Consider the following 27507-nt stretch of genomic DNA (forward strand, 5'->3'; position numbering starts at 1 on the left):
CTCAATCTAGCTAACAGCCCTGATATTTCCTTGTAGCCACCATGTAAGAATTTTCAAATAAAGGATTTAAGCATAGATGTTTTAAATGCAGGTCAGACCACTTTTGGGTTATGTCAAGAATGGATCTTGAGAAAAAAAAATAATGGACAAAAAAAAACCTCCAAAAGAAACAACTGTGGAAAGAAAATTACTGCAGAAAGTAAAAATACAAATCTTAGAAGATAAAGTATTAGAAAATAGATTCATCAATTCAATTTAAAGAATGAATTGTGGACATAAAAAGTGGATATTAGAAACTGGAATAGAGTAAAAATAATTATATTACAGAGTGCCAGATGAAAGTGTTGAAGCCATATATAGAAAAGATTCTTGGTGGAATGATAAACTGAAGGAGACTGTGGATTAGAAAAAAAGGCATGTACTGGTAAGAAAATGAAAAAAAAAAAACCCTGAGGAAGACATAAGGTACTGAATATATAGAAAAACCATAGCTGCAAAAGAATATCGTTGAAAACCAAAGAACAGTTAAGTTTAAAAAGACAATGAAAATGCTGAGCAGTACTGAAGGAATAGATGATTAATGAAATTGGCAAAAAAGAACTCACAAATGTACTAAAATATGGATTGGGTTTGCTATGGAAGAGCTGTGTGTCTTTTTAATGTGTCTATGAAGACTGTATCTGCACAGAGGATTGGAAAGATGCTATTATTCCTCTTCACAAATGGGAAGGCAACAGGAATGAACACAGACATTTTGGGGAGATCATTTTGTTAAGTTTAATTCAGAAAGTGTTGAAAGAATTCTCATAGAAAGAATTACAAAAGGTGATGTGGAAGACAAGTTGGAGTATGCAGTGAGGTTTTATGCTGGGCAGGGGTATGCCAAACAAGTTTTGCTCTTCAGCAAGTTCTTAACAAACGTATGATGGAGAAAATGTTGGAAAATATATTGTATATTTCTTGATTTATAGAGGAGAAAAATAAGAAAACATACAATCCATAGAATAAAAGGTTTCTTTCTGCAGGGAGTCAAAACATTTTCAAAAGAGAGTGTTTTGTGATTTTTTTTCTAGTGAAACAAATATTTCTTTTTTATATGGTCAATTGCATCCTTGAAAACTGCTTCATGAGAGAAATAAAATATGAAATTTTAGCCTTTTATTGATTATTTCAGAATAGTCAGTTTCCTATTGAAATCGGTGTCTATAAGTGAGGTAACAAATATGATGTAAGTAAATATGGAGCTCTGTATTAATTGCAACTTCAGCTTTTATATCTGTATAAACTAGGCATTAAATTAGAAGTATGTTCTGCAACCTTCAGAAACTATAGGTCAGAGATGTATGCTTTTTAATATCTCGTTGCTTTTCAGCAAGGCTTTCATCAAATTAATGACTAGATTGTATTGTTTGTAAAGCTGTTGTAATGAGATAATTAGTAAAACCAATGACAAACCATGGAGAATGAAATGAACGAGCAATTCAATACAAACCAGATGGATATCTTCAATATATTTCTTGTTATCTGCTTATGGTGTTATGCTAAATTTCAGTGAATCAGTACTCAGGAAAATTATTTGAACAACAAAAACAAGACTGTCTGTTCCATATATATACTGGATAGATCTGACCACACGACGTTTACTTGAGAGAAACATCATGGACCTTTGAGATTAAAACATAATCCTATCCATGTGTATACAATACAGATTCTGCTGTAGTCCCAAAATAATAGTGTTATTTGCAATAATATTTTTAAAAATCTATCATGTCCATGCGCTGCTTTATACATTTTTTAAAAAGTTTTTAAACTTCTCATTTCTCTTTTTTCTGAGAACCTCATCAGTTCCACCCAAACAACATTTTTATTGCCTTCTTCTTATTCCTCAATTCATTCGCTCTTTTGTCATATATTTATTTTGAGTTTGGCTCTCATTCATTCTTTCTTTCTACATGACCAGACCAAATTCAGTTTTCTTCTTTCATGCTGATTATTTACTTATATTAAATCTACTTTCATTCATTACCCATCCATTCTTTAATACATTTAAAGCAGTCCTCAATTAGTGACCACTCATTCAGCAACTTTTGCAACAATATTGAATGAGTGGTGCTTATGATTGTTCCTCAAATTTCCAGATGTCATAGTGTAATTGGCCAGATTTCTGCAGTGTCCCATGGTTACATGATCATAATTTGTGATCTTCCCTGCAAGGTCCCCACAAACCAAGTCAGTGTAATGTGAGGTGACATTAATGGCCCATGAGATATTTGCTTAACGATGGTCTGATAACCAGGGGCTGCCAGGACTGCTGTATCTAAGCGGTTTGATTATGTGATGTTTTACTCTACAACCATATTGCTTAGTAACAGAAATTTCAGTCCCTATTATATTGTTAAGCATGGACTACTAATAATTTTCATACTCCTCACTGCATCAGCCAAAAACATGACAGGATTTGCATGTATGTATGTATGTATGTATGTATGTATGTATGTATGTATGTATGAAGATGCTCACATCTCCACCCAACAGACCTCTCTAATCATTACCAAAACAATTGTTATTCATTCAGAAATACATTAAGAACCAAGGAGATATTTTACATGAAATTATACACTGTAGCTTGAATGGACCGTAGAGATTAACAGGTTCACTCCATATCCAGTATAGAATCTCTGACTATTTTCCTATCTCTGTATAGAACTCTACATGCGTTTTCTAGAAAAAGAGAACTAATGTAGTACCCTAAGCCTACTTCCTTATAGTTTTAACTCACTATAGTTTCTGGCTCTAACCCCTGGGGCAATAGAAATCAAGTCTATTCCAACTTCTGTGTAATAACTCTTCAGATATTTGAAGATGATTATTATATCTCCCTCTAGTTATCCCTTTTCTAAGCTAAATATACTCAGATCCTTTCACTTTTCCTCATAGGATTTGATTTTTAGATGTTCACCTTCTGAATTCCATTCCACATTTCTGTAAAACTTTATTTTCTTAAATCTTGTTCCTAATCTACAAATGCTCAGCAGACTGCCCTTTCCAAATTCATACATTTCTTAGTAACCTGCTAAAGAAGAAAAACCTGCTTTAGGAAGGCTGCATTATACCTCTCAAAGTTTGCTGATTAAACAACTGCACTTAATATTCCAATTCTCTGGTATTTTTCACAGTGCCACCTTTGATTGAGGGGGGGGGGCTCCCTGCTGCCCCAGTGGTGTAAGATTCATTTATACTCCTCTACTGAATGCTACTTTATTGTCTTGCTTCTCAGTATTTCCTGTCTGTCCAATAATGTGCAGTTAAAGTTTATTTTGTTTTCCTTTGTTCAATAAATCTGTCAGCTTCTGCTTGATTTGTTTGTAGCATTTGAATCCATGGACCTTCTGCTCAGGGCTGCTTACATTTTTCTGTGGGAAAATATGGGGGAGCCCAAATAGCATTTTTCTAGTCATTGGGCACAGATGCAGCACAAATTTAAACAAATAATAACTTCATAATCAGGTACACCTACATTATTCCTGTAATATCATCAGTTCTAGTACTCTTATCATTTTTCAACAATGTCATATAATATGCTTCTTTTTTATTACTTTGAACACTAATGTTAGTAGCATTCCTTTTACTTCGACATTAGGACATATGATTGTCACTCTCATATAAACTTCTAAAAATTCATTCCAGAATCTCCTCATTCTGTTTCATCCCCAAACATTTCATTGCTTTATTTTTTAATTCCATTCAATTTGTTTAGCTTTCTTCACCCATAAACAAAACTATTTTTTTTATTTCCATAAAAATCATCTCCATTTCCTCTGCTCTTTTAATTAAATCATAAAGGACAAATAAAATGGACCAACAAAGAAAGAGACTGAAAGATAATCTCTAAAATTAAAGATTAGGTGAAATCAAAATCCGCAAGGAACAGAGGATGAATCCAGCAGAAAAATAACAAGCTATAAGAAGGTTAAAATTATAAGTATAAAAAGAGCTAGATAGCAGCAGGAAGTAGAAACAGCCATCTTAAGCAGAGAAGCAAATGAACAGTAAGAGAAGACAGAGAACCTTATGGCATAAGAACATAAACTGCTGCAAAATTAATGAGCTGGAGGCTATAGTTTTGGGTAGAAACTTCTGGAGCCTCATTTATGAATGGGGGTAATCAATATACATTGAGTAGCTCAGAAATCTCAAGTTACTCTCCAGTGAATATTTTTTATGTGTGATGCCATAATAGATGCCATAGTTGAAATAAAGATTGCAATAAATCTATATTTTACAGAAGGCACATACTTCAACTGATTGAAGTACAGAGGACTGAAGCCAGCTGGAATATACAGTGGAATAGTCTTCCTGATTGACAAATTTGTTTGGACCAGAGGATTCTTTACAATTTTATGTGTCAGCTGTTGCTGAAAGAATGATTATTACATTGCTGTATCAAATGCTTTCTCTTTTTTTAAATATGTTGTAAGGGATCCACCCTGTGAATAATTCCATTCACTTTCTGACAGAGGAAAGAATTTCAGAGAGCGACATAGGATGTCTGCATTGCCACTGACATCATGACAGATCTCCTGAACAGCAGACCTACATTGTGAAATTCTGATTCAATTGAGGGAATAACAACTAGTTTTAAAGCCAGAACGTATAGTATGGTTATAACACTAAAGGAATATTCATATGTTAAAAAGGTAAAGTTAAAGGTTTCCCCTATCCACTCATGTCTGACTCTAAGGCAGAGGTCGCCAACCTTTTGAGCACCAGGGACCTGTTCGGTGGAGAGAGGTTTTTTTGCGGACCAGAGAATGTGTGGTTTTCTGTGCTGCCTGCATCCCACGGATGGGGTTTTGCTTGTTTGTGCGGCCTGGCTGCTGGCATGCTGCAGCCTCGTACTGGTCCACAGACCGGGGGTTGGGGACCCCTGCTCTATGGGGCAGTGCTCATCTCTGATTCACAGCCAAAGAGCCAGACTTGTCTAAAGATGCTTCTCTGGTCATGTAGCTGGCATAACTATATGCCACGGGTTAAGCGTTCATTTAATCAGAATCTGTTTCTGAATAAAAATTGGTCAATGGATGGATGGGTGAATGGAGAGAGATTATAGCTCATATATTAGCTGCACTAACTTTAATTTTGCCAATGTTTTAAACATTCAGCAGAAGTCATCAGCAGACCTGAATAAGAAATCAGTCATTTGCTCAAACTCAATTTCTCACTCTTTCACATGTTCTCTTCTTGATTCTGTATCCTGGTCAAGGCTGCTCAGGAGAGGATGAATTCTTGGGTTTGGGTAATTGTTAATTCCTCTTTGGGGGAGGGAGCAGTCCTGTTGGCTCTTAAAGAGGCGGTGGTACTTCCCTTCCTCAAGGGATCATCACTCGATTCAACTACTTTGCACAAGTTTCATTCAGTTATCAATCTTCCCTTTTTAGGCTGTTATTTGTATTTAATACCTTTTTGTTTTGTGCTTTGGTTGTTTTTTTATGATTGTTCATCGCCAGAATTGATGGTTTGAGATGAGAAGCTATACAAGCTGAATGAATGAAAGCATGGATGGATGCATAAAAATACTTTTTTTTTAAAAAAAAATGTATTCTCTGTTTTTTTTTCCTTAGTCTGTGAAGATGAGGTACCAAATGGAGTATAAAATTTAATACTTTTTTTAAAGTGTTCCACAAGGACAAGTAACAGTGGTTTAAAACAAAAGATAGGATTTCCAAAATTTGATTTTAACTTCCTTGGGAAAAGAAAATGGCTTGTAACAGAGTTCGTTGCGCAGCTTAATTCAAGTATCTTCTGCTTGGATTCTGGGGATGTTTTATACTCACTTATTCTATAATATTTGTAAACTGTTTCTATGCATTCTCAGCATGCAGTGTGAAAGGGATACAGAGCTGTCTCTAAAGTGTTGTAATAGCTTATTAGCTATCAAAACAAAGACATGCTTTCAACTCTCTGGTTGCCTTTTTACAATGAAACACATAATTCTTCTAATCTGATCAAATAATTAAACAGTTACATTTTCAGCTAACAGGAATTTATAAATCTTATTTTTTTCATTTATATTATTGATTTATTTTTATGTATTTATAAATAAATCACTTTCCTTATTGAATTCCACCTTTATGGTCAACTATGAATAAACACACTGGAATATTATAGAAGAGGAAACTTCAGTATTCTGTCACAAATGCATGTTGAATGTATGAGCATAATTGTCCTAAACATAATAACACATGGACTATATGTTGTATATGCCAGACACCTAAAACATTAAATGCCTATATATTTCATACACTTTACTGGAAATGTGAAAAAATAAGTTTCAAGTGATGCAGAAATAAAACATCTACATCCAAACTGAATTGTGTAATTCTTCCTGTTATTTTTGCTATTCTTCTTTACTACTTTCCTCTTGTATAAATAGCAATAGCAATCCCATTTAGACTTATATACCACTCCACAGTGCTTTATAGCACTCTCTGATTGGTTTACAGCATAAGCATCATTTGACTATTGCCCTCAACAATCTGGCTCCTCATTTTACTGACCTTGTAAGAATGAAAAGCTGAGTCAACCTTGAGCCCCATCAGAATCAAACTCCTGGCAGTGGGCAGAGTTACCCTGCAATTATGTACTTTAACCACTGTGCCACCAGGGCTCCTTTTATAAGGTCACATTACAAAATGTTCTTGGGGTAGGAATCCTTGTTTGGTACATGTTTAATGCTTTATTTATAGTGCTAGAATAGCAATGGAATCCTTCAGGAACAACATAGATGGTAATGAGTACAAATAGTCCTAGACTTATGGCCATTCGTTCAGTGTCTGATTTTGAAGTTATGATGGTATTGGAAAAAGCAGACTTACATGCTCAAAGTTATATGCAGTGCAGTGCTTCAATAGTCTTGTGGTCAAATTTTGGGTATTGGCAGCCTGGCCACATTCATGACCAGAGAGGTGCTTAGAGTCACCACCTCCACCTATCTTCCCTCATCCTTTTGACTCTCCTGCACTCTGCTTTGAGGGACAGCAAGCCGCTCCACAATTGCTCAGGTCTGGGCCTGGTTGCCATGCCCTGGGAAGCCTCAGCCATCCCAGCCCACCATAGCAAGCATTCATGTGCCCAGTTGCCTTCTCTCCCAGTTCCCTGTACCAACCTTTCACCTTTTCTGCCCAGTTGCTATGGCCAAAGCAGAAGTGTGTCGCTGTCTTTGCCTGTCTCCCTGCTGGTGGATGGAAATGAGTTTTGCAAATTGGTCTCATGGTTAGGTTTTCTTGACTATTTGCCAGTTCCACGCACAGAAAGAATAAGAAGCTTCTAGGAGTAGGCAGGCTGCTACACAGAAGAACAGATTTATTAAGCAGTAGAGCTTGTTGAACATTATTGTTTTTAGAGGTGCTGGAAAAGATTCATCTTGGAATATCTCTGCAGGAAAGCCTCTCTCACACTCAGGATGGATTCTGGTGTTATAGCAAAGGCTATGTGAGCAATAAATAGCATGGGTGGTACATTCTGTCCAAAGGAAGGAGGTACAAGTTTTGCCAGTCTCCCAGTGGGAAAGACTGCAATACACAAAACTACGGTATTATTTGCAAAATACAGTAAGGCGGCTAAGCCTGCCTTGAAGGGGAAACAGGTGGCTGCATTTCGTTTATTTTTGCAAGCTGCTTAGGAGGTCTGGGAGAGATGCAAGCAAGACGAAGTGTGCAGAGATAGAGATAGAGGAACAAGCTCAGGAAAATAAACAGGCTAATTAGAAACAATAGTGGGTAAGAGCACCCTTAGAAGGAAAAGGATCAGCAGTTAAAGATTTGCCAAAATAAAACAAACTGTTGGGAAAGGGCAGGTAGATGGAATAATAGAGGAAAGCAAATTATGTGTTTAACAGATTGCTGAGTGCTGCCAACACTAGCTTCAAAGCAAAAGTGTTCCCACTATCTGATGATACAGCAATTAAAGAATAAGTTAGAAAACTTACTTTACATGCTATGGGCTTAAAAATGGACAATTATGATTTCTGGAAGGAAACTGATTATTCCCAGATAGTCCAATGTGCACTTAATCTGGCAAAATGATAAAAGTTATCATTGGAAGTACAGTACAAATATGTGTAAAAATTAGCCAATCATGCCGAAAGACAACCTTGAGGACATCCCACAACTACTGCTACTAAAATTTCTCCACCTAAAACTCAGTAGATAGCTTGAAAAGTCCTTACAGTTTCCTAAGAAAGACTTGTAAGATATACTACTCAGCTGAAATAGCTCTCTTGGATTTACTGGAAGCAGGAATTCTCCCTTTTATATGACATTGTAATGCATTTAGTTAAGGTGAGGGCTTACGTGCAGCTGGTGCAAATAAAAAGAGGGCTTTAAGTATCCTTATAGATTTGGAATCTTGTGAAGATATTACAAATTTGAAACATGCTTTTAAATGCAACAATCCCACATTGGGGATGCAATATTGAAGAGCCGGTGTGGAATTTCTCATGATTGTCAGAGTCAGAAATAAACAAACTTCCAAAAAGTTAACAGTACATTGTTGGAAACATTCAGAAGTTGCAAGTTTGGTTTTACCTATGTTTACTTAACCTACCTCAGCAATTAATAAAGATGTTTGACTAAGAATATCTTACAGTTTGGAAGAGAACATGGTGTTATTCAGGTTACGGATTCGCAAATATTTGTCAATTATTTGATACAAACTATTAAGTACCTATGACAATAGGAAGAATATAAAAGTAGACTTCATGACGAAGCAACTTCAGCTATTTGCTTAGCTTAGTTTTGTGTCATTCAGACATCTTTTAAAGATTTATTTTACTAGTCCTGATATAAAAATGTAGTAGTGCATTTTATTGTATTGAAACTATGTCATGTAAAATAACTATTGGGCTGTATTGATACAGTTTTGCCCTATTTTACTTTCTAATAAATAAAAATGGAAAATACATTTTTTGACACAGAGAACTGTATTAAAATAAGGTCCATTAAGTCTATAGAAAATATCCCAGGGAATTTCAGTACTTACTTCAAAACTATTTTTGAAGTGATTATTATCTGAAACAAAATTACACAAGGGGAATTTTTAAGATATCACTCATAAGAAGAAGAAAAGAAACAAAGTAACTGCATTGCTTATTTTTGTAAACAAACAGTAGCATTATGGCACTGTTGTTATTGTTACTATTGTTACTAAAGCTGCAGAAAGAATTTAACTTCCTTTTCAATCCTAGAATATTTCTTTTGCTAAAACCTCTTAACTTGCAAATTTTATGAATCAGACCCTGTACTACTACTAGCCCTAAAGGGGAAAAAAAGTACATATTTATTTGTAAAGCATCAGCAGCAAAATTCTGTTAATTTAAACTTTTCACCAACATGCTTAATTTCTCTTGTGCAAGGAGTAAGAATCCATGATGGCCAGCAGAGTTATGGAGAGGTATAATGAATGAATGTTTTTTTTTATAACCTAGATGTAACCATATTTCCCTTTATTTTTCTATCTTTTGATTTATTTACTTATTATTTCTTACTTCTATTCTGTACCTTCTGTAATTTTGCTTTAGAAAGAACAGTGTGATGGATATCTGTGGATATAAGCCTATGTTCTGGACATAGATACTCACTAATATCAGCATAAAATGAAAGTTTAGACTTCCAAAGAGTTTTCCTACAGGCCATATTGTAGGATAGTTGTAAATAACTTGGATTAGAGTTAATGTCCAGGCTTTTTGCCTTCTGGTATCTTTTCTGCTTTATGCACCATATTGCTCCCATTGATGATAATGATACTTTGATAGCTGGAAGTGCAAAAGATCTGCAAGCTCCAGTAATAAAAGTCAAGGAACACAATGAAAAAGTGGAAATAAATTAAATATAAAGAACATTAAACTAATGATAACAAGTAGACCAACCAGCAGTAGATCTGGCGATAAAGATACTAAAGTGGTAGATAGATTCTGACTTTTACCATCAACCATCAACACTACAGAAACAAGCAGTCAAGAAATACAGAGTAGCAACAGGGATCTTCAAACGTGGCCCTTTTATGACTTGTGGACTTCAACTCCCAGAAGTTGAAATCCACGAGTCATAAAAGGGCCATGTTTGAAGACTTCTGGACTAGCACATGTCAGAATGGCCATGGGAAAAAATATACACCGATGCCATGATGAATTTATACCTAGAAAGATCAGAATAGTGACCTCCATGACACTCTATGGAAGTGAAAGTTTGACCTTCAAGAAGCTGGAGAGAAAGAATATTGATGCTTCTGAAATTTGTTGTTAAAGAAAACATCTGAGAATACCCTCAACATCCTAGAAAATGAAGCAATGGATCACTGAACACATAAACCCACTCAAAGGCCAAATGACCAGGCTATATTATAATACTTTATAACATTATGCAAAAAGAGTCCTGACACTCTCTAATGCTGGTAAAGGTGGATCAACTCAATTACAGAGTTGACTAAGCACCATTGGAAAACTTGGAAGACATTGAGAAAATCTACCTATGTGGTCTCTAAGAGTTGACACCAACCTGATGGCACATAGTAATAGAATCTATCAATAATAACAGAACTGAGTCAGAATTAAACACTTTCAACTTTTGACAAAGTGAAGGAATTCTTAAGCTATGTTAACAAAACACGAGTTAAACACCTATATTTTGTAGGAAACAATAATTCTATAAAGTAATAATAAGTCAGCAGACTGTGAAATGTCAGTTTAATGATCCTAAAAGTATAAAAAATCCTTGACTGCCAATAGTTCATGCTATACAGGTGAACAAGAGTCAATATACATACTGCTTATTTCTATAATGCTTATCTACCTATGAATACTATAGGAAAAAATGCAAAGATAGGACAAGAAAAACTGAAAATTAACCAAATTAAATATATCACCAGTGATCTGATGTATCAGTGAAAGCTGCTGATTGTTGTTACTGGTATTATTACTGCTATTACTTAAAAGTATTGTCATTATTTCAAAAATAATTTCATTCCCTAAATTTTGCAGTTATAAAATTGAGATTTATATATTTTTTCTAATGCATTCTTCATCATGATTATATATATAGAGTCTCCAGCTTTGATCAAAATCAGTATGCCTTTAATAGCATTGAAAAATAGATATATAGGCAAGAAAGCAAAATGGGCCCTCTTTCACTTCAGTCTGGCAAATTAAACTGATTGGGTTATAAAAATGTGATTAATTACAAAGCAGTACATCAATACCTTTTGATCCCTTTTCCAATACATGTTTTTCCCCACTCCTGCTTTTTTCCTCAAGAATAGGGAGATGAAAGCATTTATCAGATTTACAAAGACTTATTGTATCAGATGCAAGACTACTCATAAAAAGTGTATAATTTAATTTAAAACATTAGTATCAGCACGTCTGCTGAATTAGAAATGCTACTACTGGCATTTTACTATTCCACTTAATTTGGTAAAAGAGCATTTTTATATATAAATTATGGAGCCTTGAAGTACATTAAAATAAGAATATTGACTATAGTGTTACAATTATGTGTTGATTATATCTTGGGAAAAAATAGGACTATTATTGCAAGGAAAACAATAATATGTACTAATTTTATCACAACAAGACAGATTACACTGATGTGTTTTGAAGGATTTTCTTTAAAAATCTTACATCAATTGAAGTACTTATCTTTTGTGGGGTGAGTGCTCTGGCTTAAATTAATAAAGTTAAGGGCCAGAAGAATCAAATAACCAGCAATGTTATTCAGCAGAGTGTAACAAACAACAAATTGGAACTATGATTTTTTGCTTGATTACAGACTCACTACTTCTATCACTATTATAAAGCCATAATAACTCATTTTAGTGTTGATTTAATAGTTATCAAGGAGGGGGAAAAAAAGGACAGCACTTTTACCTCCTAACACCATAATCCTAAACCAGTTCAACTGTGTACAAAATTGCAGTCTTTATTTCTTAGAGGCAATTATTTGGCAGCCTACACAAGCAACATTCTCTTCTAAACGTAATAGCAGCATTTATGTTGTAGGACAGTGTTTCCCAAACTTGACAATTTTAAGGCAATTCTGGGAGTTGAAGTCCACATGCCTTAAAATTGTCAAGTTTGGGAAACACTGTTGTAGGATCAGTAGCTTGATAAATGCATCAACGTAATGGAGCACGGAAGGAATGGGGAAACCTCACAGCAGGAAGAGGAAGTAAAACAAAATATTTCCACTCGGTTTTCCTTATTGCAGCTGTTCTCCCTAGTTCCATAAAAATCAATGAATTGGTGAAACTGATTAAACCACATGCAGTTCTGGTTAGCTTCTCTCATAAAGGAAGCTTTTATATGTTTGTCTATAAAATGCTACCCAAGCATATTTGTGCCTAGAGACTACAGACACATGATAAGAGTTGGGTTGTTGAAACTAAACAGAGCTTGCCCTGTAAGATAACTGCTGAATGGGAGACTACTGGGGTTCTGCAGAGGAAAAAAACAAAACATTATTTGCTGGTGGGATTAAAATGGGCAATGAAATGCAAAACCAATTGAAAAATGTATATGCTGTCTTAAAAAAACAGAACAATAACAGAACAAAAAAACAGCTTGATGAAGAGAGAACATATACATAAAGGAACTTTCAACAATAGTATAGGCAACGCCAAACATTCTTCAGAAGAAAAAGAAATAAACTTATATAAAAATGTATTGATAAAGGGAATCCAAAGTCATTGACATTTGGGTGGCTTTACATTCTGGAATAGTGTGGTATATTTTGTTGTAATTAATCTTTTCTAGTCTTGTTCCCAATCTGTTATAGAGGATCATCTTTAGTAAGATTTTTGAATTAATTATTTTGTAGTGATGTTTTGTTCACTTTTCTGCTTACTCTGCTGAGTGGTCTGTGGTTTTCAGGCCCAAACACCTCCACTATTATCAGAACAATTCACATTTTCTGAACAAAAGAGATGCAAAAACAAATGTTTTTCTGAAACAAAAACAATGCATCCAATTTAAGAGTTTTACAAACCTTGGAGCATAGGTGTGAATGTGGCATTCACTTTATTATTTTCAGTGAGTGTTTTTTTTTATTAACACTATTTTTCTGTAGATGAGAAAGGAATTTCTCACCTGGTATAAAACTTGAGGAAGAATAATTAGTATGCCTAAAGAAAAAGATAATTGTGAGTGTAAGAATTTTCCTCTAAAAAAGAAAATAACAAATTTGGTAGTTATATTTTTCAAAGCACTTAATTCATATATGTGTATATGTATATGTATATGTGTGTGTGTCTGTCTGTTTACAAACACACACACACACACACACACACACACACATACAGACACAATGTTTCAGGAAAGTGGGTTTTCAGAAATCTACATGCAAATTTCATCATTTTTTAAACTTTCCAAGATCTACAAATTCACAGTATCTAAGGAACTACCTGGAGAAGGTAATATCTTACCTTTCACTATCAGGTTTCCAGTGCTGCTGGCTATGCCAAAATGATTTGTTGCTATACAAGTGTAACTCCCAGCATCTGCTTTGGTAACATTGACTATTTTTAGAGTTCCATCTTCCAAAATAGTATGTCTGTAAATGGATAAATGCAACAAATAGAATAAATGATGTAGTTTAAAACAGTTTAAACAACTAAGGAATGATTGGCATTTTTATGAAAGTTGATTTGAAAGAATTTTCTAAAGGCTACAAAGCATCATTATCAAATACCACTTACATAAGTTATCTCTGTATTGACTTGACAGCTCTATATAATGCACAAGCCACTAGAAAAATTGAGACACTATCAATTAATTAATTTGAAATTGTTCTATTATAATGGAGAAGAATAGCTTACTTAGTGATACTTAATTTTGGTTGAGTAGTTCCAATTATTACAGCAAATTTCTAATGCACATAGAGCAGGGGTCTTCAAACTCAGCCCTTTTATGATTCATGGACTTCAATTCCCAGAATTCCTCAGCCAGGGTGCCTGGTTGAGGAATTCTGGGAGTTGAAGTCCACGAGTCATAAAAGGGCCGAGTTTGAAGACCCCTGACAAAGAGTGTGGTTGGCTTTAAAGATCATGTTTAACAACATAATCATGTTGCATGAGTCAACAGTCCAATTCTTTTTAACATTCTATAATTCATAAGCACTTTCTTCCTACACTGTGACTTCCAGTTCATAGGGCAATCAATTAAATCACCCAAAAGTAGAAGTAGCATTGATATTTATGATATTGTTGGATTAAAGGACTTCAGCTTCTGAGATTTGAGAGACAAAAGATGTCTGCAAATATGATATGATACAACCATGAACCACATTTGTTAGAATAGAAATATAAGACTGAACATTGACTTTCTGGGAACCAGCAAACTGAGACAGACTGAAATAGGTTGCTTCACATGAGAGGAGTATTTGATCTACTGCAGACAAGAAAATAATAGAAGAAGTTGAGTATCCATTATTATTAACAAAAGAGTGTCAAAGTCAGTGATTGGAAACACCCCCCAAATGATAGAATGATTTCAATTCAAGACCAAGTCAAGCCAAAGAAGATCATGATAATCCATGATCTGAACTACAGTTGCACAAGAAACGAAATTTGAACAGTTCTATAATGACTTGCAGCATTTTATTGATACAACATCAAAAACAAATGCCATGCAAAATACAGGTAAGTTTGAAGTGAAACAGCATGTAGAATAATGGGAAAATTTGACATATAAAAAGAATCTGGAAACGGACTAGTAGTGGTCTGCCAAGATCATTCAGAGTTTATGGTAAATGCCTTCTTTCCAAAACCTAAAAGATTACGTTACAGTTGGACACTGTTGAATGGACAACATCAAAATCAAACTGAATATATATTTTGCAAACAAAGATGGAGATTGATTAAATCAATAAGACCTCTGCTGATTGTAGCTCAGATCACAAAGATCTTCTACCAAAATTATTTTTTTCTTGTTACTGCTTACAAAAAAATCATATTTTCACTTCATTCATATTTTAAACTACTAACTGGCGATTTTATCTTTAATCTGGAGAAGGAATCATCCTAATTTTTATTAGTGCTTTGGCAACCTTTGATAAGACCCAAGTTAAAATGTGCGTTTTTCTTTCACTGAAGATTGGATTGTATCTCTAACTATGTATTTTAATAGTAAGATTCATAAGTCAACATAGTGGGATAAATTGTTACTTCTCCTTCCTAACTGATACTTGATTATTTGGCTCAAAAGTCTACACAGCCTCCATAATCTGGTTGAGCCATTCAGACTAAGTGGCATAGGGTTAGGGTTATCAGATGTCTTCCAAAAGGAGCACTTTTTTTTTAGGTCCTCATATTTTGTTGTTAGCCTGAAAATCAAATATTGTAGCTTATTTATAAACAAGAACCTTGTTTGTTTTTCTGAACTGTTTTCACAACACAGTCATTAACAATTTCACGTACTGTGACCTTCTAGATTAACTGCTTTCTTTTCCTTATCAATGACAGCATGGATTTATGTTATTTATTCTCTGATTCCTAGGAATCAACTTCAATCCTTCCCCTTCTATGGTCTCTGATCGTTGTAGTTTGTAGATCCCATGACATGTCCTATGTTTCTGTGGCAAAATATGAAAGGCGTCTTGTCAATTATTGCTAGTATATGTATCTGTCAAAAAGAGATCATGCCAGACAAACTGCATTCTTTGACAAAGTGACTACATTAGTAGACCAGCAAAACTTGAACTTCAGTAAGGCATTTGACAAAGTAGACCACAGCCTACTTCTTGGTATGATAAAAAAAAATGTGGGATAGACCAGATGGATTTATAAGTAGCTGACCAACCACACTCAACACGTAGTCCTTAATGGAGGTTCTGGCTTAGGCTCACTACTCTTCAACATCTTCATAAATGATATAGATGAGGGCATAAAAGGGGAACTCATCAAATTGCAGACAACATCAAGCTGTGGGGAAAAGCCAGCAGTTTAGAAGATAGGCTCAAGATACAGAAAGATCTTGACAGACTTGAACACTGAGCTCTATCCAACAAAATACAATTCACTAATAAGAAATGTAAGGTTTTACACTTAGGCAAGAAAAAAACCAAATGCACAATATAGAATATGTGGAACCTGATTCAATAGTAGTGAGAGTGATCTAGGACTCCTAGTGGACAATGTGCTGCAGTTGCCAAAAAAACCAATGCTGTCCTAGGCTTCATTAACAGAGGGATAGAATCAAGATCACGTAAAGAGTTACTAATGCTTTAAACTGCACTGGTAAGACCACACTTGGAATACTGCATTTAGTCAACATGATACAAAAAAGATGAGACTCTAGAAAGAGTGCAGAGAAGAGCAAAAAAGATGATTAGAGGAATGGAGGATAAAAAAATATAAGGAATGGCTGCAGGAAGAACTGTGTATGTCTGGATAACACAGAGAAAAACTAGCCGTGACTTGAAAGTAGCCTTCTAATATTTGGGGGGTTGCACAGAGAGGAGGGGGTTGACCTATTCTACAAAACATCTGAAGGCAGTTATTTAGTTAACTTCTATTTCTAGATAGAAATGTAATATTGTTAAGTTCTTAATTCAAGTTCTTCAAGTTCTGAATTCTGTTTTTCACCAAACATTATTATATTTCTTTGGAACTAAATCTAATATACATGACCAAATCGTACCACTGAACGAGTCTATTGTATTTCAATAAGTAAATAATATGAAAGCACTTCCATAGGTAGACTAAAACCATTAACAAAATTTGCAGATATGAAATAGAAAATGTATTAAAAACTGCTTAATGTATTATATTTGTTAATACAATCTATAAATATATGTTAATAGTATTTTAGTAAAACATTGAGGAAACTATATAAAATATTCATGTAATAAATATTGATAAAAACAATACAACATCTGATATGATGGGAAGTCTTTTGACCTGTCACATCTTTTCTAATGTTCTTATTAACTTGGTTATCTACATGATTTTTATGTGAATGTATTATTCTGGATACAAGTTTTCTGGTGAAAATTCATTTGCCTATTTGGTAATTTATACAGACCATTTATAGTTTATTTTAATACCAAAGTCTATTTCTAATAGACTTGGTTGAACAAAACTACCCAGTTAATTGAATTTAATTGAGTTGAATAAATTCTGGCTTAGGAAATTAGTAGATAATTAATGAGCATGCACACACCCATAAGCACACATTCCCAAAGGTACATACCTAATGTTATTCAATCTCTTCTTAGTTTTCAGGAGCACAAAGCTATCATTTTGTCAGAAATGTCTGCTAGCGATTTCTTCAAGTTACAAAATGTTCACCACATGCTTTCATTGCTTTTACACAATTTCAAAACAGGTATGTTTTATAGCTTTAATAAATAATAACAACAACAACAACGTTGGAAGGGATCTTGGAGGTCATCTAGTCCAACCCCCTGCTCAGGCAGGAAACCCTATACCATTTCAGACAAATGGTTAATTGTTCTAACTGTCAGGAAATTTCTCCTTTGTTCTAGGTTGCTTCTCTTTTTGGTTAGTTTCCATCCGTTATTAAACCCAATGTAAATGTGGCAGAAGTAAATCTTGCAACAAGAAATCATTAGGTTCCACTGAGTTAAGTCCATCTTGTTTGATAATAACTCGTAGCACTTCAAAGAATATTCCAGTAATCTCTGTCAGGCTTTATCCAGGCATAGCAATAAATCTCTGCTCAAAACTCAACTCTATATTCATTGATTAGTTAACAGCCAACAGTGCAAAATAGGTTGCTTTATTGTAGACAAGAAGAAAGTAATATTATACAGTGTAGAGCAGTAGATATGGCCTTCAAGGGAATATTCAGAAGCCATTATAGTATCAACATGGGCAAAAGCATTCCTTAAATTCTGGGAAAGAAATAGTATTGGGAAAAGGGTTAAACAGGTTTCTTCCTGAAATAAAGAAATATAAGAGGCAGGGAAGCAAAATACAAAGAATTTTCAGTAAAGTTTTTCAATAAAATATTGCTATAGCCTTAGAGTGGAGTTGCTTTCTCTACCGACATACTGTATTAGCAGAAGCTTTGCATGATAAAAGAAACAAACATGAAATGATATATTTATGTGTGTGTGAATACCAGAATTAATATTCCTTCTTTTTCCTCCTGCCCTTTCAAGTCAACATCTCCACAAGAAAACAGAGCAGCTGGTTGGTTGATTCCTAACGTAGTTGCTTTTTTGCAGTCTGAATTGCCCCCTACATTGTCCCTTTCTCTTTTCTATTAAATAATCCTTATTTATGAAAGACATTTGGAAGTAGGACTCTGAAGTTAATATGGGTAATATATATATTTAAGGTGAAGTAGAATTGATGGATATAGTAACATCCTCACAGCAAGTCCCAGGTAAGAATGTGTAATTCTTAGTGGACAATCACTTAAACATGAGCCAGCAGTGTGCTGAAGCTGCATTAACAGAGGGATAGAATCAAGATCACATGAAGTGTTAATACCACTTTACAATGCCTTGGTAAGGCCACACTTGGAATACTGCATACAGTTTTGGTCACCACAATGTAAAAAAGATGTTGAGACTCTAGAACAGGGGTGTCAAACTGCCGGCCCACAGGCCAGATGTATCATAGCAAAACCGCGCCCACCCCATTGCCAGCAATGGCAAAAAAGTTGCAATATGACGCAACATGTCATGTGACGTTGCAAGTTTGACACTCCTTCTCTAGAAAGAGTACAGAGAAGAGCAACAAAGATGATTAGGAGACTGGAGGCTAAAATGTATAAGGAATGGTTGCTGCAATTGGGTATATCTAATTTAATGGAGAAGGATGAGGTATCAGTGTTCCAATCTCAGAGGTTGCCACAAAAAAGAGGGAGTCAAGCTATTCTCCAAAGCACCTGAAGGCAGGACAAGAAGTCAGAACAAATAATCAATGGAACCACCTGCCTCCAGAAGCTGTGAATGCTCCAACACTGGAAGTTTTTAAGAAGAGACTGGATCTCCAAGTACTTTCCAACTATTATTATTATTATTATCGATCATCGCACAGTCAGCCAGATGTTCAGACTGGATTTGGCATTTTGTCTACCTATCGAGTCCTTACCCAGGACCTGGGATAGGCAGATGTGGATGTTTGATGGTATTACAGATATCGTCGCAGGATGGAAGCAGTTCCTAATAAGGCCGCCTTTTGCAATTGACTAATAGCGAATTTGTCAATGCCAATGGTGTTCAAGTGGTGCTCCAGTTGTTTTGGGATTGCACCCAAGGAGCCTATGACTATTGGTACTACCCTTGCTTGCTTTTGCCACAGTCTTTCTATTTCTATTTGTAGGTCTTTGTATTTTGTTATCTTCTCCAGTTCTTTCTCTTCTATTCTGCTATCTCCAGGCACTGCCACGTCCACTATCCAGACTTTTTTGTCTTTCTTATCGACAATTGTTAAGTCTGGGGTGTTATGTTGCAGGTGCTTGTCTGTTTGAATTCTGAAGTCCCAGAGCAGTTTAATTTTATCATTTTCTATGACTTTCTCTATTTTATGATCCCACCAGTTTTTGCTTATAGGCAAATGATATTTTTTGCAGATCTTCCAATGCACCATTGTTGCTACTTTGTCATGCCGCTGCTTGTAGTCAGTCTGTGCAATCTTCTTGCAACAGCTTACCAGGTGGTCCACTGTTTCTTCAGCTTCTTTGCATAGGCGGCACTTACTGTCTGTTGCTGTCTTCTCAATTTTGACTTTGTATGCATTTGTCCTTAAGGCTTGGTCTTGTGCAGCCAGAATTAGTCCCTCGGTCTCTTTCTTCAATTTTCCTGCTCTTAGCCATTGCCAGGTTTTATTATTATCTGCTTTCCCAGCTATTTTTTTCATGTATTGGCCATGTAGTGCTTTGTCTTCCCATGCCTCTATTCTGTTCTTCATTTGGTCTTTCTTGTAGGCCAGTTTGGTCTCTCCAGTAGTTAGTAAGCCTTCCTGATATACTAATTTCAGTGCATCTTCATCATTGTTCTTCAGATATTCTTCCAAAGCCATTTTTTCTTCTTCAACCATCTGATGTACTTGTAGCATTCCACGCCCACCTATTTGCCTTGGTAGATAAAGTCTATCAATGTCACTGCGTGGATGAAGGGCATGATTCATTGTCATTATTTTTCTGGTCTGCCTATCCATTGCTTTTAGTTCTGCTTGAGTCCAGTCCACTATTCCAGCTGTGTACCTAATGACTGGGATTGCCCAGGTGTTGATTGCCTTTATGGTATTTCCTCCATTGAGTTTGGATTTTAAGATCTTCTTCACTCTCTTGATGTATTCACCTCTAATCTTTTTCTTGACTTCAGTGTGCTTGATGTTGTCAGCTTGAAGGATACCCAAGTATTTGTAGTACTCTTCCTCATCCAGACTCTTAATGTTATTTTCGTGGGGCATCTTGATTCCTTCAGTTTTCACTATTTTTCCTTGTTTGATAGTAAGTGTGGCACATTTGTCCAAGCCAAACTCCATTACAATATCTTGGCTATATATACGGACAGTGTTGAGCAGCGATTCTATTTCAGATGATGTTTTTCCATACAGCTTCAGATCATCCATATAAAGGAGGTGGGATAGTCTGGCAGATGTTTTTGATGTTTGATAGCCATGTCCTGAGTTATTCAGTATTGTTGACAGAGGAAACAGTGCAATAACAAATAGTAATGGTGATAATGAATCTCCTTGAAATATTCCTCTCTTGATATTAACCTCTCCCAGCCTCTCACCATTGATCTGCAACTGTGTCTTCCATTGTGCCATCGATCTTTGCACAAATTTTCTGATGTTTCTACTGACTCCTGTTATTTCTAGGCACTTTATTATCCAATCATGTGGCAGAGAGTCAAATGCCTTTTTGTAGTCAATCCATGCCACATTCAGGTTGGTCTTCCTTCTCTTGCAGTTTTCCAAGATCATTTTGTCTATTAGGAGTTGATCTTTTGTTCCTCTGCTGTTGTTATTATTATTATTATTATTATTATTATTATTATTATTATTATTATTATTATTATTATTATTATTATTATTATATGGATCATCGCACAGTCAGCCAGATGTTCAGACTGGATTTGGCATTTTGTCTACCTATCGAGTCCTTACCCACGACCTGGGATAGGCAGGTATCAGTATCGTCGCAGGATGGAAGCAGTTCCTAATAAGGCCGCCTTTTGCAATTGACTAATAGCGAATTTGTCAATGCCAATGGTGTTCAAGTGGTGCTCCAGTTGTTTTGGGATTGCACCCAAGGAGCCTATCACTATTGGTACTACCCATGCTTGCTTTTGCCACAGTCTTTCTATTTCTATTTGTAGGTCTTTGTATTTTGTTATCTTCTCCAGTTCTTTCTCTTCTATTCTGCTTGTCTCCAGGCACTGCCACGTCCACTATCCAGACTTTTTTGTCTTTCTTATCGACAATTGTTAAGTCTGGGGTGTTATGTTGCAGGTGCTTGTCTGTTTGAATTCTGAAGTCCCAGAGCAGTTTAATTTTATCATTTTCTATGACTTTCTCTATTTTATGATCCCACCAGTTTTTGCTTACAGGCAAATGATATTTTTTGCAGATCTTCCAATGCACCATTGTTGCTACTTTGTCATGCCGCTGCTTGTAATCAGTCTGTGCAATCTTCTTGCAACAGCTTACCAAGTGGTCCACTGTTTCTTCAGCTTCTTTGCATAGGCGGCACTTACTGTCTGTTGCTGTCTTCTCAATTTTGACTTTGTATGCATTTGTCCTTAAGGCTTGGTCTTGTGCAGCCAGAATTAGTCCCTCGGTCTCTTTCTTCAATTTTCCTGCTCTTAGCCATTGCCAGGTTTTATTATTATCTGCTTTCCCAGCTATTTTTTTCATGTATTGGCCATGTAGTGCTTTGTCTTCCCATGCCTCTATTCTGTTCTTCATTTGGTCTTTCTTGTAGGCCAGTTTGGTCTCTCCAGTAGTTAGTAAGCCTTCCTGATATACTAATTTCAGTGCATCTTCATCATTGTTCTTCAGATATTCTTCCAAAGCCATTTTTTCTTCTTCAACCATCTGATGTACTTGTAGCATTCCACGCCCACCTATTTGCCTTGGTAGATAAAGTCTATCAATGTCACTGCGTGGATGAAGGGCATGATTCATTGTCATTATTTTTCTGGTCTGCCTATCTATTGCTTTTAGTTCTGCTTGAGTCCAGTCCACTATTCCAGCTGTGTACCTAATGACTGGGATTGCCCAGGTGTTGATTGCCTTTATGGTATTTCCTCCATTGAGTTTGGACTTTAAGATCTTCTTCACTCTCTTGATGTATTCACCTCTAATCTTTTTCTTGACTTCAGTGTGCTTGATGTTGTCAGCTTGAAGGATACCCAAGTATTTGTAGTATCTTCCTCATCCAGACTCTTAATGTTATTTTCGTGGGGCATCTTGATTCCTTCAGTTTTCACTATTTTTCCTTGTTTGATAGTAAGTGTGGCACATTTGTCCAAGCCAAACTCCATTACAATATCTTGGCTATATATACGGACAGTGTTGAGCAGCGATTCTATTTCAGATGATGTTTTTCCATACAGCTTCAGATCATCCATGTAAAGGAGGTGGGATACTCTAGCAGATGTTTTTGATGTTTAATAGCCATGGTGATGATGATGATGATGATTATTATTATTATTATTATCACTTGTTCAGATTTTTAGTTGAATAATTTTTAATTACTTTAAACTGTATCATAAATCAATTGAAATACTATTAAGTTTCACTTTCCATTCCTTAGGTACACTTCATCTTGGAATGGCATTACATGGGGTGTTAAATGTTTGAATCATAAAGTGAATTGTTAGTGAGTTATGTGCTGAGCTGGATAGCTATTTGATATCAAAAACAGGAGAAGGCTCCAGTTTAATGAAAAATGAATTTGGTTTTCTTAAAGGAATACATTTTAAAAATCATTGTGGAAATTTCTGGTATTTTACATAAAATAAAATATTTATTCAAGAAATATACATTATAGACATAAAGATCTAAGGGGATCTTTTAAAATTAGAATCCATAGGGTTCTGAATTAGCTGATGACAAAGCAGCTTTTTTTTTTTACAATATAACAATTTTCTTCAGCAGTATGAAGAAACTATTTTTACATATTTTTATAACCAAAATGTACATCTTTATCGACCAATAATACAGGCAGTCCCTGACTTGCAACCACATCTGAGCCCAAAATTTATCGTGCTGAGCGAGACATTTGTTAAGTGCATTTTGCCCCATTCTATGACCTTTCTTGCTACAGTTATTAAGTGAATCTTTGTAGTTGCTAAGTTAGTAACACAATTCTAAGTGAATCTGGTTTCCCCATTGATTTGTTTGTCAAAAAGTCACAAAAGGTGATCTCATGATCCTGAGACACTTCATGTCATAAATATGAGTTAGTTGCCAACTGTCTGAATTTTGATCATGTGACCATGGGGATGCTGCAACATTTGTAAGTGTGAAAAATGGTCATAATTCATTTTTTGTTCAGTGACATAACATTTAAAAAAATCACTAAATGAAGTGTTGTAAGTTGAGGACAGCCTGTATGAAAATAGTTCATGAACTTTGTCTTCTGAACTAACTTGGAATACAGCTTTGCTGGGCTCCAATGTCAAAATGCTTCAAAATGTTTTTTTTATGAGCAATTATTCTTTTATAGAACAGTGGGCTCCGTTTAATATCTATGAATTTTGACAATGCTAGATAAACAAAATGGAGATGGAAATCTAATGATACAATTTAGAAGCTAGGTTAATACAAATGAGTTACATCTGGACTGCTTTTTAGTTATGTTTTTTTATCAGCCATAAAAAAGAAAGTGATAACTGAGCACTGGGAAAAATGAAACTGATAATGAAGTATTCTGCATTTCTATGGAGATAGGTCATCTTATCTATTATGTATTACATTATCTGTAAAATACAGGAGCAATTGATCTTTATGGCACAAAAGATATTTCAAAAACATAGTGACTTAGAATACATCTGGGTTTAGGAGATAAATCAATGCTCTTTTTATTAAAAGTAAAAACATTTTTAACTTCAAAGTCTTCAAAATGTGATGGATATTTCCATGTTACAGAGTTGTGTAGCTAACTCAGACCTTTAGAAAATTATGTAAATGTAATTCTGCCGAGGTGGTGCAGCAGTTAGAGTGCAGTACTGCAGGCCACTTTAGCTGACTGTGTTCAGCAGGTCAGCGGTTCAAATCTCACCGGCTCAAGGTTGACTCAGCCTTCCATCCTTCCGGGGTAGGTAAAATGAGGACCCAGATTGTTGGGGGCAATGTAAATATATATATATATATATATATATATATATATATATATATATATATATATATATATATATTTTACCTTGAATGAACACCCTGTCAGCCCAGATATGGGAGAAAGAAATCTTCTTTCTTTTCTTTTCTTTTGCCTGTATCAGCTCAATCTAGAGCCATCCACAAGCAGCAGTCACTAACTGCGACATCATTTTACATTTTTAGGTTTTTAGGTTTTGCTAACAAAGAATAAAGAGAGAATGGTATAGCTATTTCGGGTTCCTTTAACCCTCATCAGCCAAACTTACTCTTCTGAGATTCGAACCTGGGCTATCTGCATGTTAGGCAGATGTTATAACCTCTAAGCCACGGGTTCTCTCCCACTTTGTTAGCTACCAGGAGAGAGACAGGGGGAGGAGATATTTACCTTGAATGAACACCCTGTCATATATATACGTTGCTTACTGGTGTACACCACTTAGAGAGTGCTTGCACTTAAAGCGGTATATAAGTCTCATAAATGAATGAATGAATGAATGAATAAAGTTGGGCCAATCAGAAAGCAGGAATTAAGGTTAATCATATAGACATATTTACAAACATGGGTTCATGAAGCAATTCTGAAAGTGTTTTACTAAATCACTCTGCCTATAAAATTCCCATGGATCTGTTAAAGCTATTGTCACTCCATACTTTTTAGCTTCAGATGATTTTGATCTATTGATTTGCCCCTGACCTATGAAGATTCACTCTTACCTATAAAATGTACCAATAGAATATTGAAGAAGAAGAAAAACTTGATACTTTTCAGTATGTTTTAAAAAGTGAACAGTTAGTATCCCTCGCGGTACAGGAATGAATAGACTCAGTTTATGTTTTAGTGACATTCTGACTGGACTAAAGCAATATTACGATTACTTTATGCTCTAATAATGTCTTTATAAAATTCCCATAACATACAACACTACAGCACTAGATTTTTGTTTTGCCATGCTCTAGAGATCATATTGGAACAAATTAACATAATCTAAAAGACAGAAGAATGTTGGAAAAAGGATGGGAGGTGCCATTTTCCAAATCATTTTTTAAAAGGTTGTGGAATATTGTGGCAAGATTGTAATGAACAAACTGATTTGTGGCCTTCATTGATAACTTGTCTGTTATCAATCCCCTTTTGATACTCCAAAAAAAGTCCTCATGACCTGGTTATGTGGCCATGCTTTGGACTTTCATTGAACCAGTAACTTATCTAGATGGCTCCATTGTTGAAGGTGCCGTTTTTTATTCTCTCTTCACTTCAAATTTGGTATTTTGGGTTTTAGGATATTTATTATTGTGCTTTTTATATTTGAATTGGCTGTTTCTATATTCTTTTGTATTATTTATTGTTGTGTGTTGCCCAGAGTCACCTTGGGTGAGCTGAGTAGCTATATAAATTTGATAGATAAATAAAACATAAACAGGTGAAAAGGTATGCTCCCTAAGGCTAATGCTTAGCCTTATATGTAGATGTTAGCTATGCAGATGCTATTTATCACGTACCTACACAGTTTATTACAGCCAGGTGGGAAACAAATAGGTTTTTCTTTTCCATTCTCATAGCTGAACCATCACAACAAGCAGCATTTCAGTAACAAAGACAGTTCATGAATGTCAAGTTTGCCCATCCTTCATATAACTTCATAAAAAGCTTCTTAATCAAATGTCTTTATAAACAGCTTTTTTTAGTACATAGTATACTTATGAATATTGTTATTACTGTGGTAAAGGTTACACCATGCTGCAATGAGGACATGAAATAAATTATGAATACATCATTTTACTGAAGCAGATCATACAGACTGTTGTTTAACTTAGCATATGTGAGAAATATACATCATGTTTAACTGAAAGGATAATTTTTCCACAATTCAATTTTATTGGGTCATCTCTGATTCTAGTACTCTCTAGGTCAGTGTTTCCCAACCTTGGCAACTTTACGATGTGTGGACTTCAACTCCCAGAATTCTTCAGCTAGCAACACTAGCTGGAGAATTCTGGGAGTTGAAGTCCACACATCGTAAAGTTGCTAAGGTTGAGAAACACTGCTCTAGGTGTAAGTCTTAATGGCTAAAGTCTCTTTGCACGGTAGCAAAATATTTTTAATCAACAAATTAAAGGAATATTATCTGTGTTTCAATTTTTTTAAATGAAACTTCAACTACAAAATATGAATTGATCTCATTGATAATGCTGATAAAAAGAGAATTCTACCAATAGAAAATCCAGCTTTTGGGGAAAGATACTTAAATAAATTATAACTAATACTTATAAACAGCATGATTCTAGCTGTTTTCTATTAATATCAAGTGTGCTTCTTTTAAAAATATACATAAATAGTGCAGAAAAATGCCAATCTTTAATGGATTGTTTGTTCTAATCACCTTCAAGATAATGACCAATTATTTTTCTCTTTGCAGAAGCTTTTTCAGGGACTAACAAACAGTCTGGAGATGGCTGTGAAATCAGCCAGGTAATATGCACTAATGACTAATTCATCTGCATGAGCTGAGGAGAAGTTTTCCTCATGAGACTAATCTGAATAAATGCAAGTAGTTTTAAATGACAAATATTTAAAGAAAGAGGAGACTGTTATTGGACTACTATAGGTAGTCCTCAATTTATGACCTTTCTTGCCCAGTGGTTAAATCAGTCACTTCAGTTCTTAAATGAATCTGGTTTCCCCATTAACTTTGCTTGTCAGAAGATCACAAAAGATGATCCCATGATCCCAGGACAACCATAAATGCATGCCAGTTGCCAAGTGTCTAAATTTTTATTACATGACCATGGGAATGCTGCACTGGTCATAAGTCTGAAAAACAGCCATAAATTACTTTTTTCAGTGCCTTGTAACTTTGAATGGTCACTTAAAAAATGGTTGTAAATTGAGAATTACCCATATGAAATATGAATGTTTGTGACGTATTTACCAGTATTTAAGAACTGAATCTAAATATTTCATTTAGTTAAAAGTAATATATTTGGAGACAGCATACAGTATCTTATAGATAGAAATACTGAGGATAGATAGAAATATTGAATCAGGTTCATGAGTTGAAGTTGTTTGCATCTATTGTGTGAATAATGCATATAATGTATTTGATTTGTAGTCAACTATTGGAAATAATGGACGCTTGTGTTCAGCTTTTTCTC

General features: G+C 35.1%; 1 protein-coding gene across 4 annotated transcripts in view; it reads right to left on the reverse strand.

Moving 5' to 3' along the window:
• CNTN4 (contactin 4) overlaps nt 1–27507 on the reverse strand; it is a 175042-nt gene that overhangs the window by 47917 nt on the left and 99618 nt on the right. For all 4 annotated transcript variants that reach the window (XM_039321679.1, XM_039321681.1, XM_039321678.1 and 1 more), the window contains exon 8: nt 13474–13601. In XM_039321679.1, the coding sequence (XP_039177613.1) occupies nt 13474–13601 (128 nt within the window). The remainder of the gene's footprint in view (nt 1–13473; nt 13602–27507) is intronic.

The sequence above is a fragment of the Crotalus tigris genome, unplaced genomic scaffold (genome assembly GCF_016545835.1).
Source record: "Crotalus tigris isolate CLP2741 ecotype Arizona unplaced genomic scaffold, ASM1654583v1 scf7180000023780.715972, whole genome shotgun sequence".
Classification (NCBI taxonomy): Eukaryota; Metazoa; Chordata; class Lepidosauria; order Squamata; family Viperidae; genus Crotalus; species Crotalus tigris.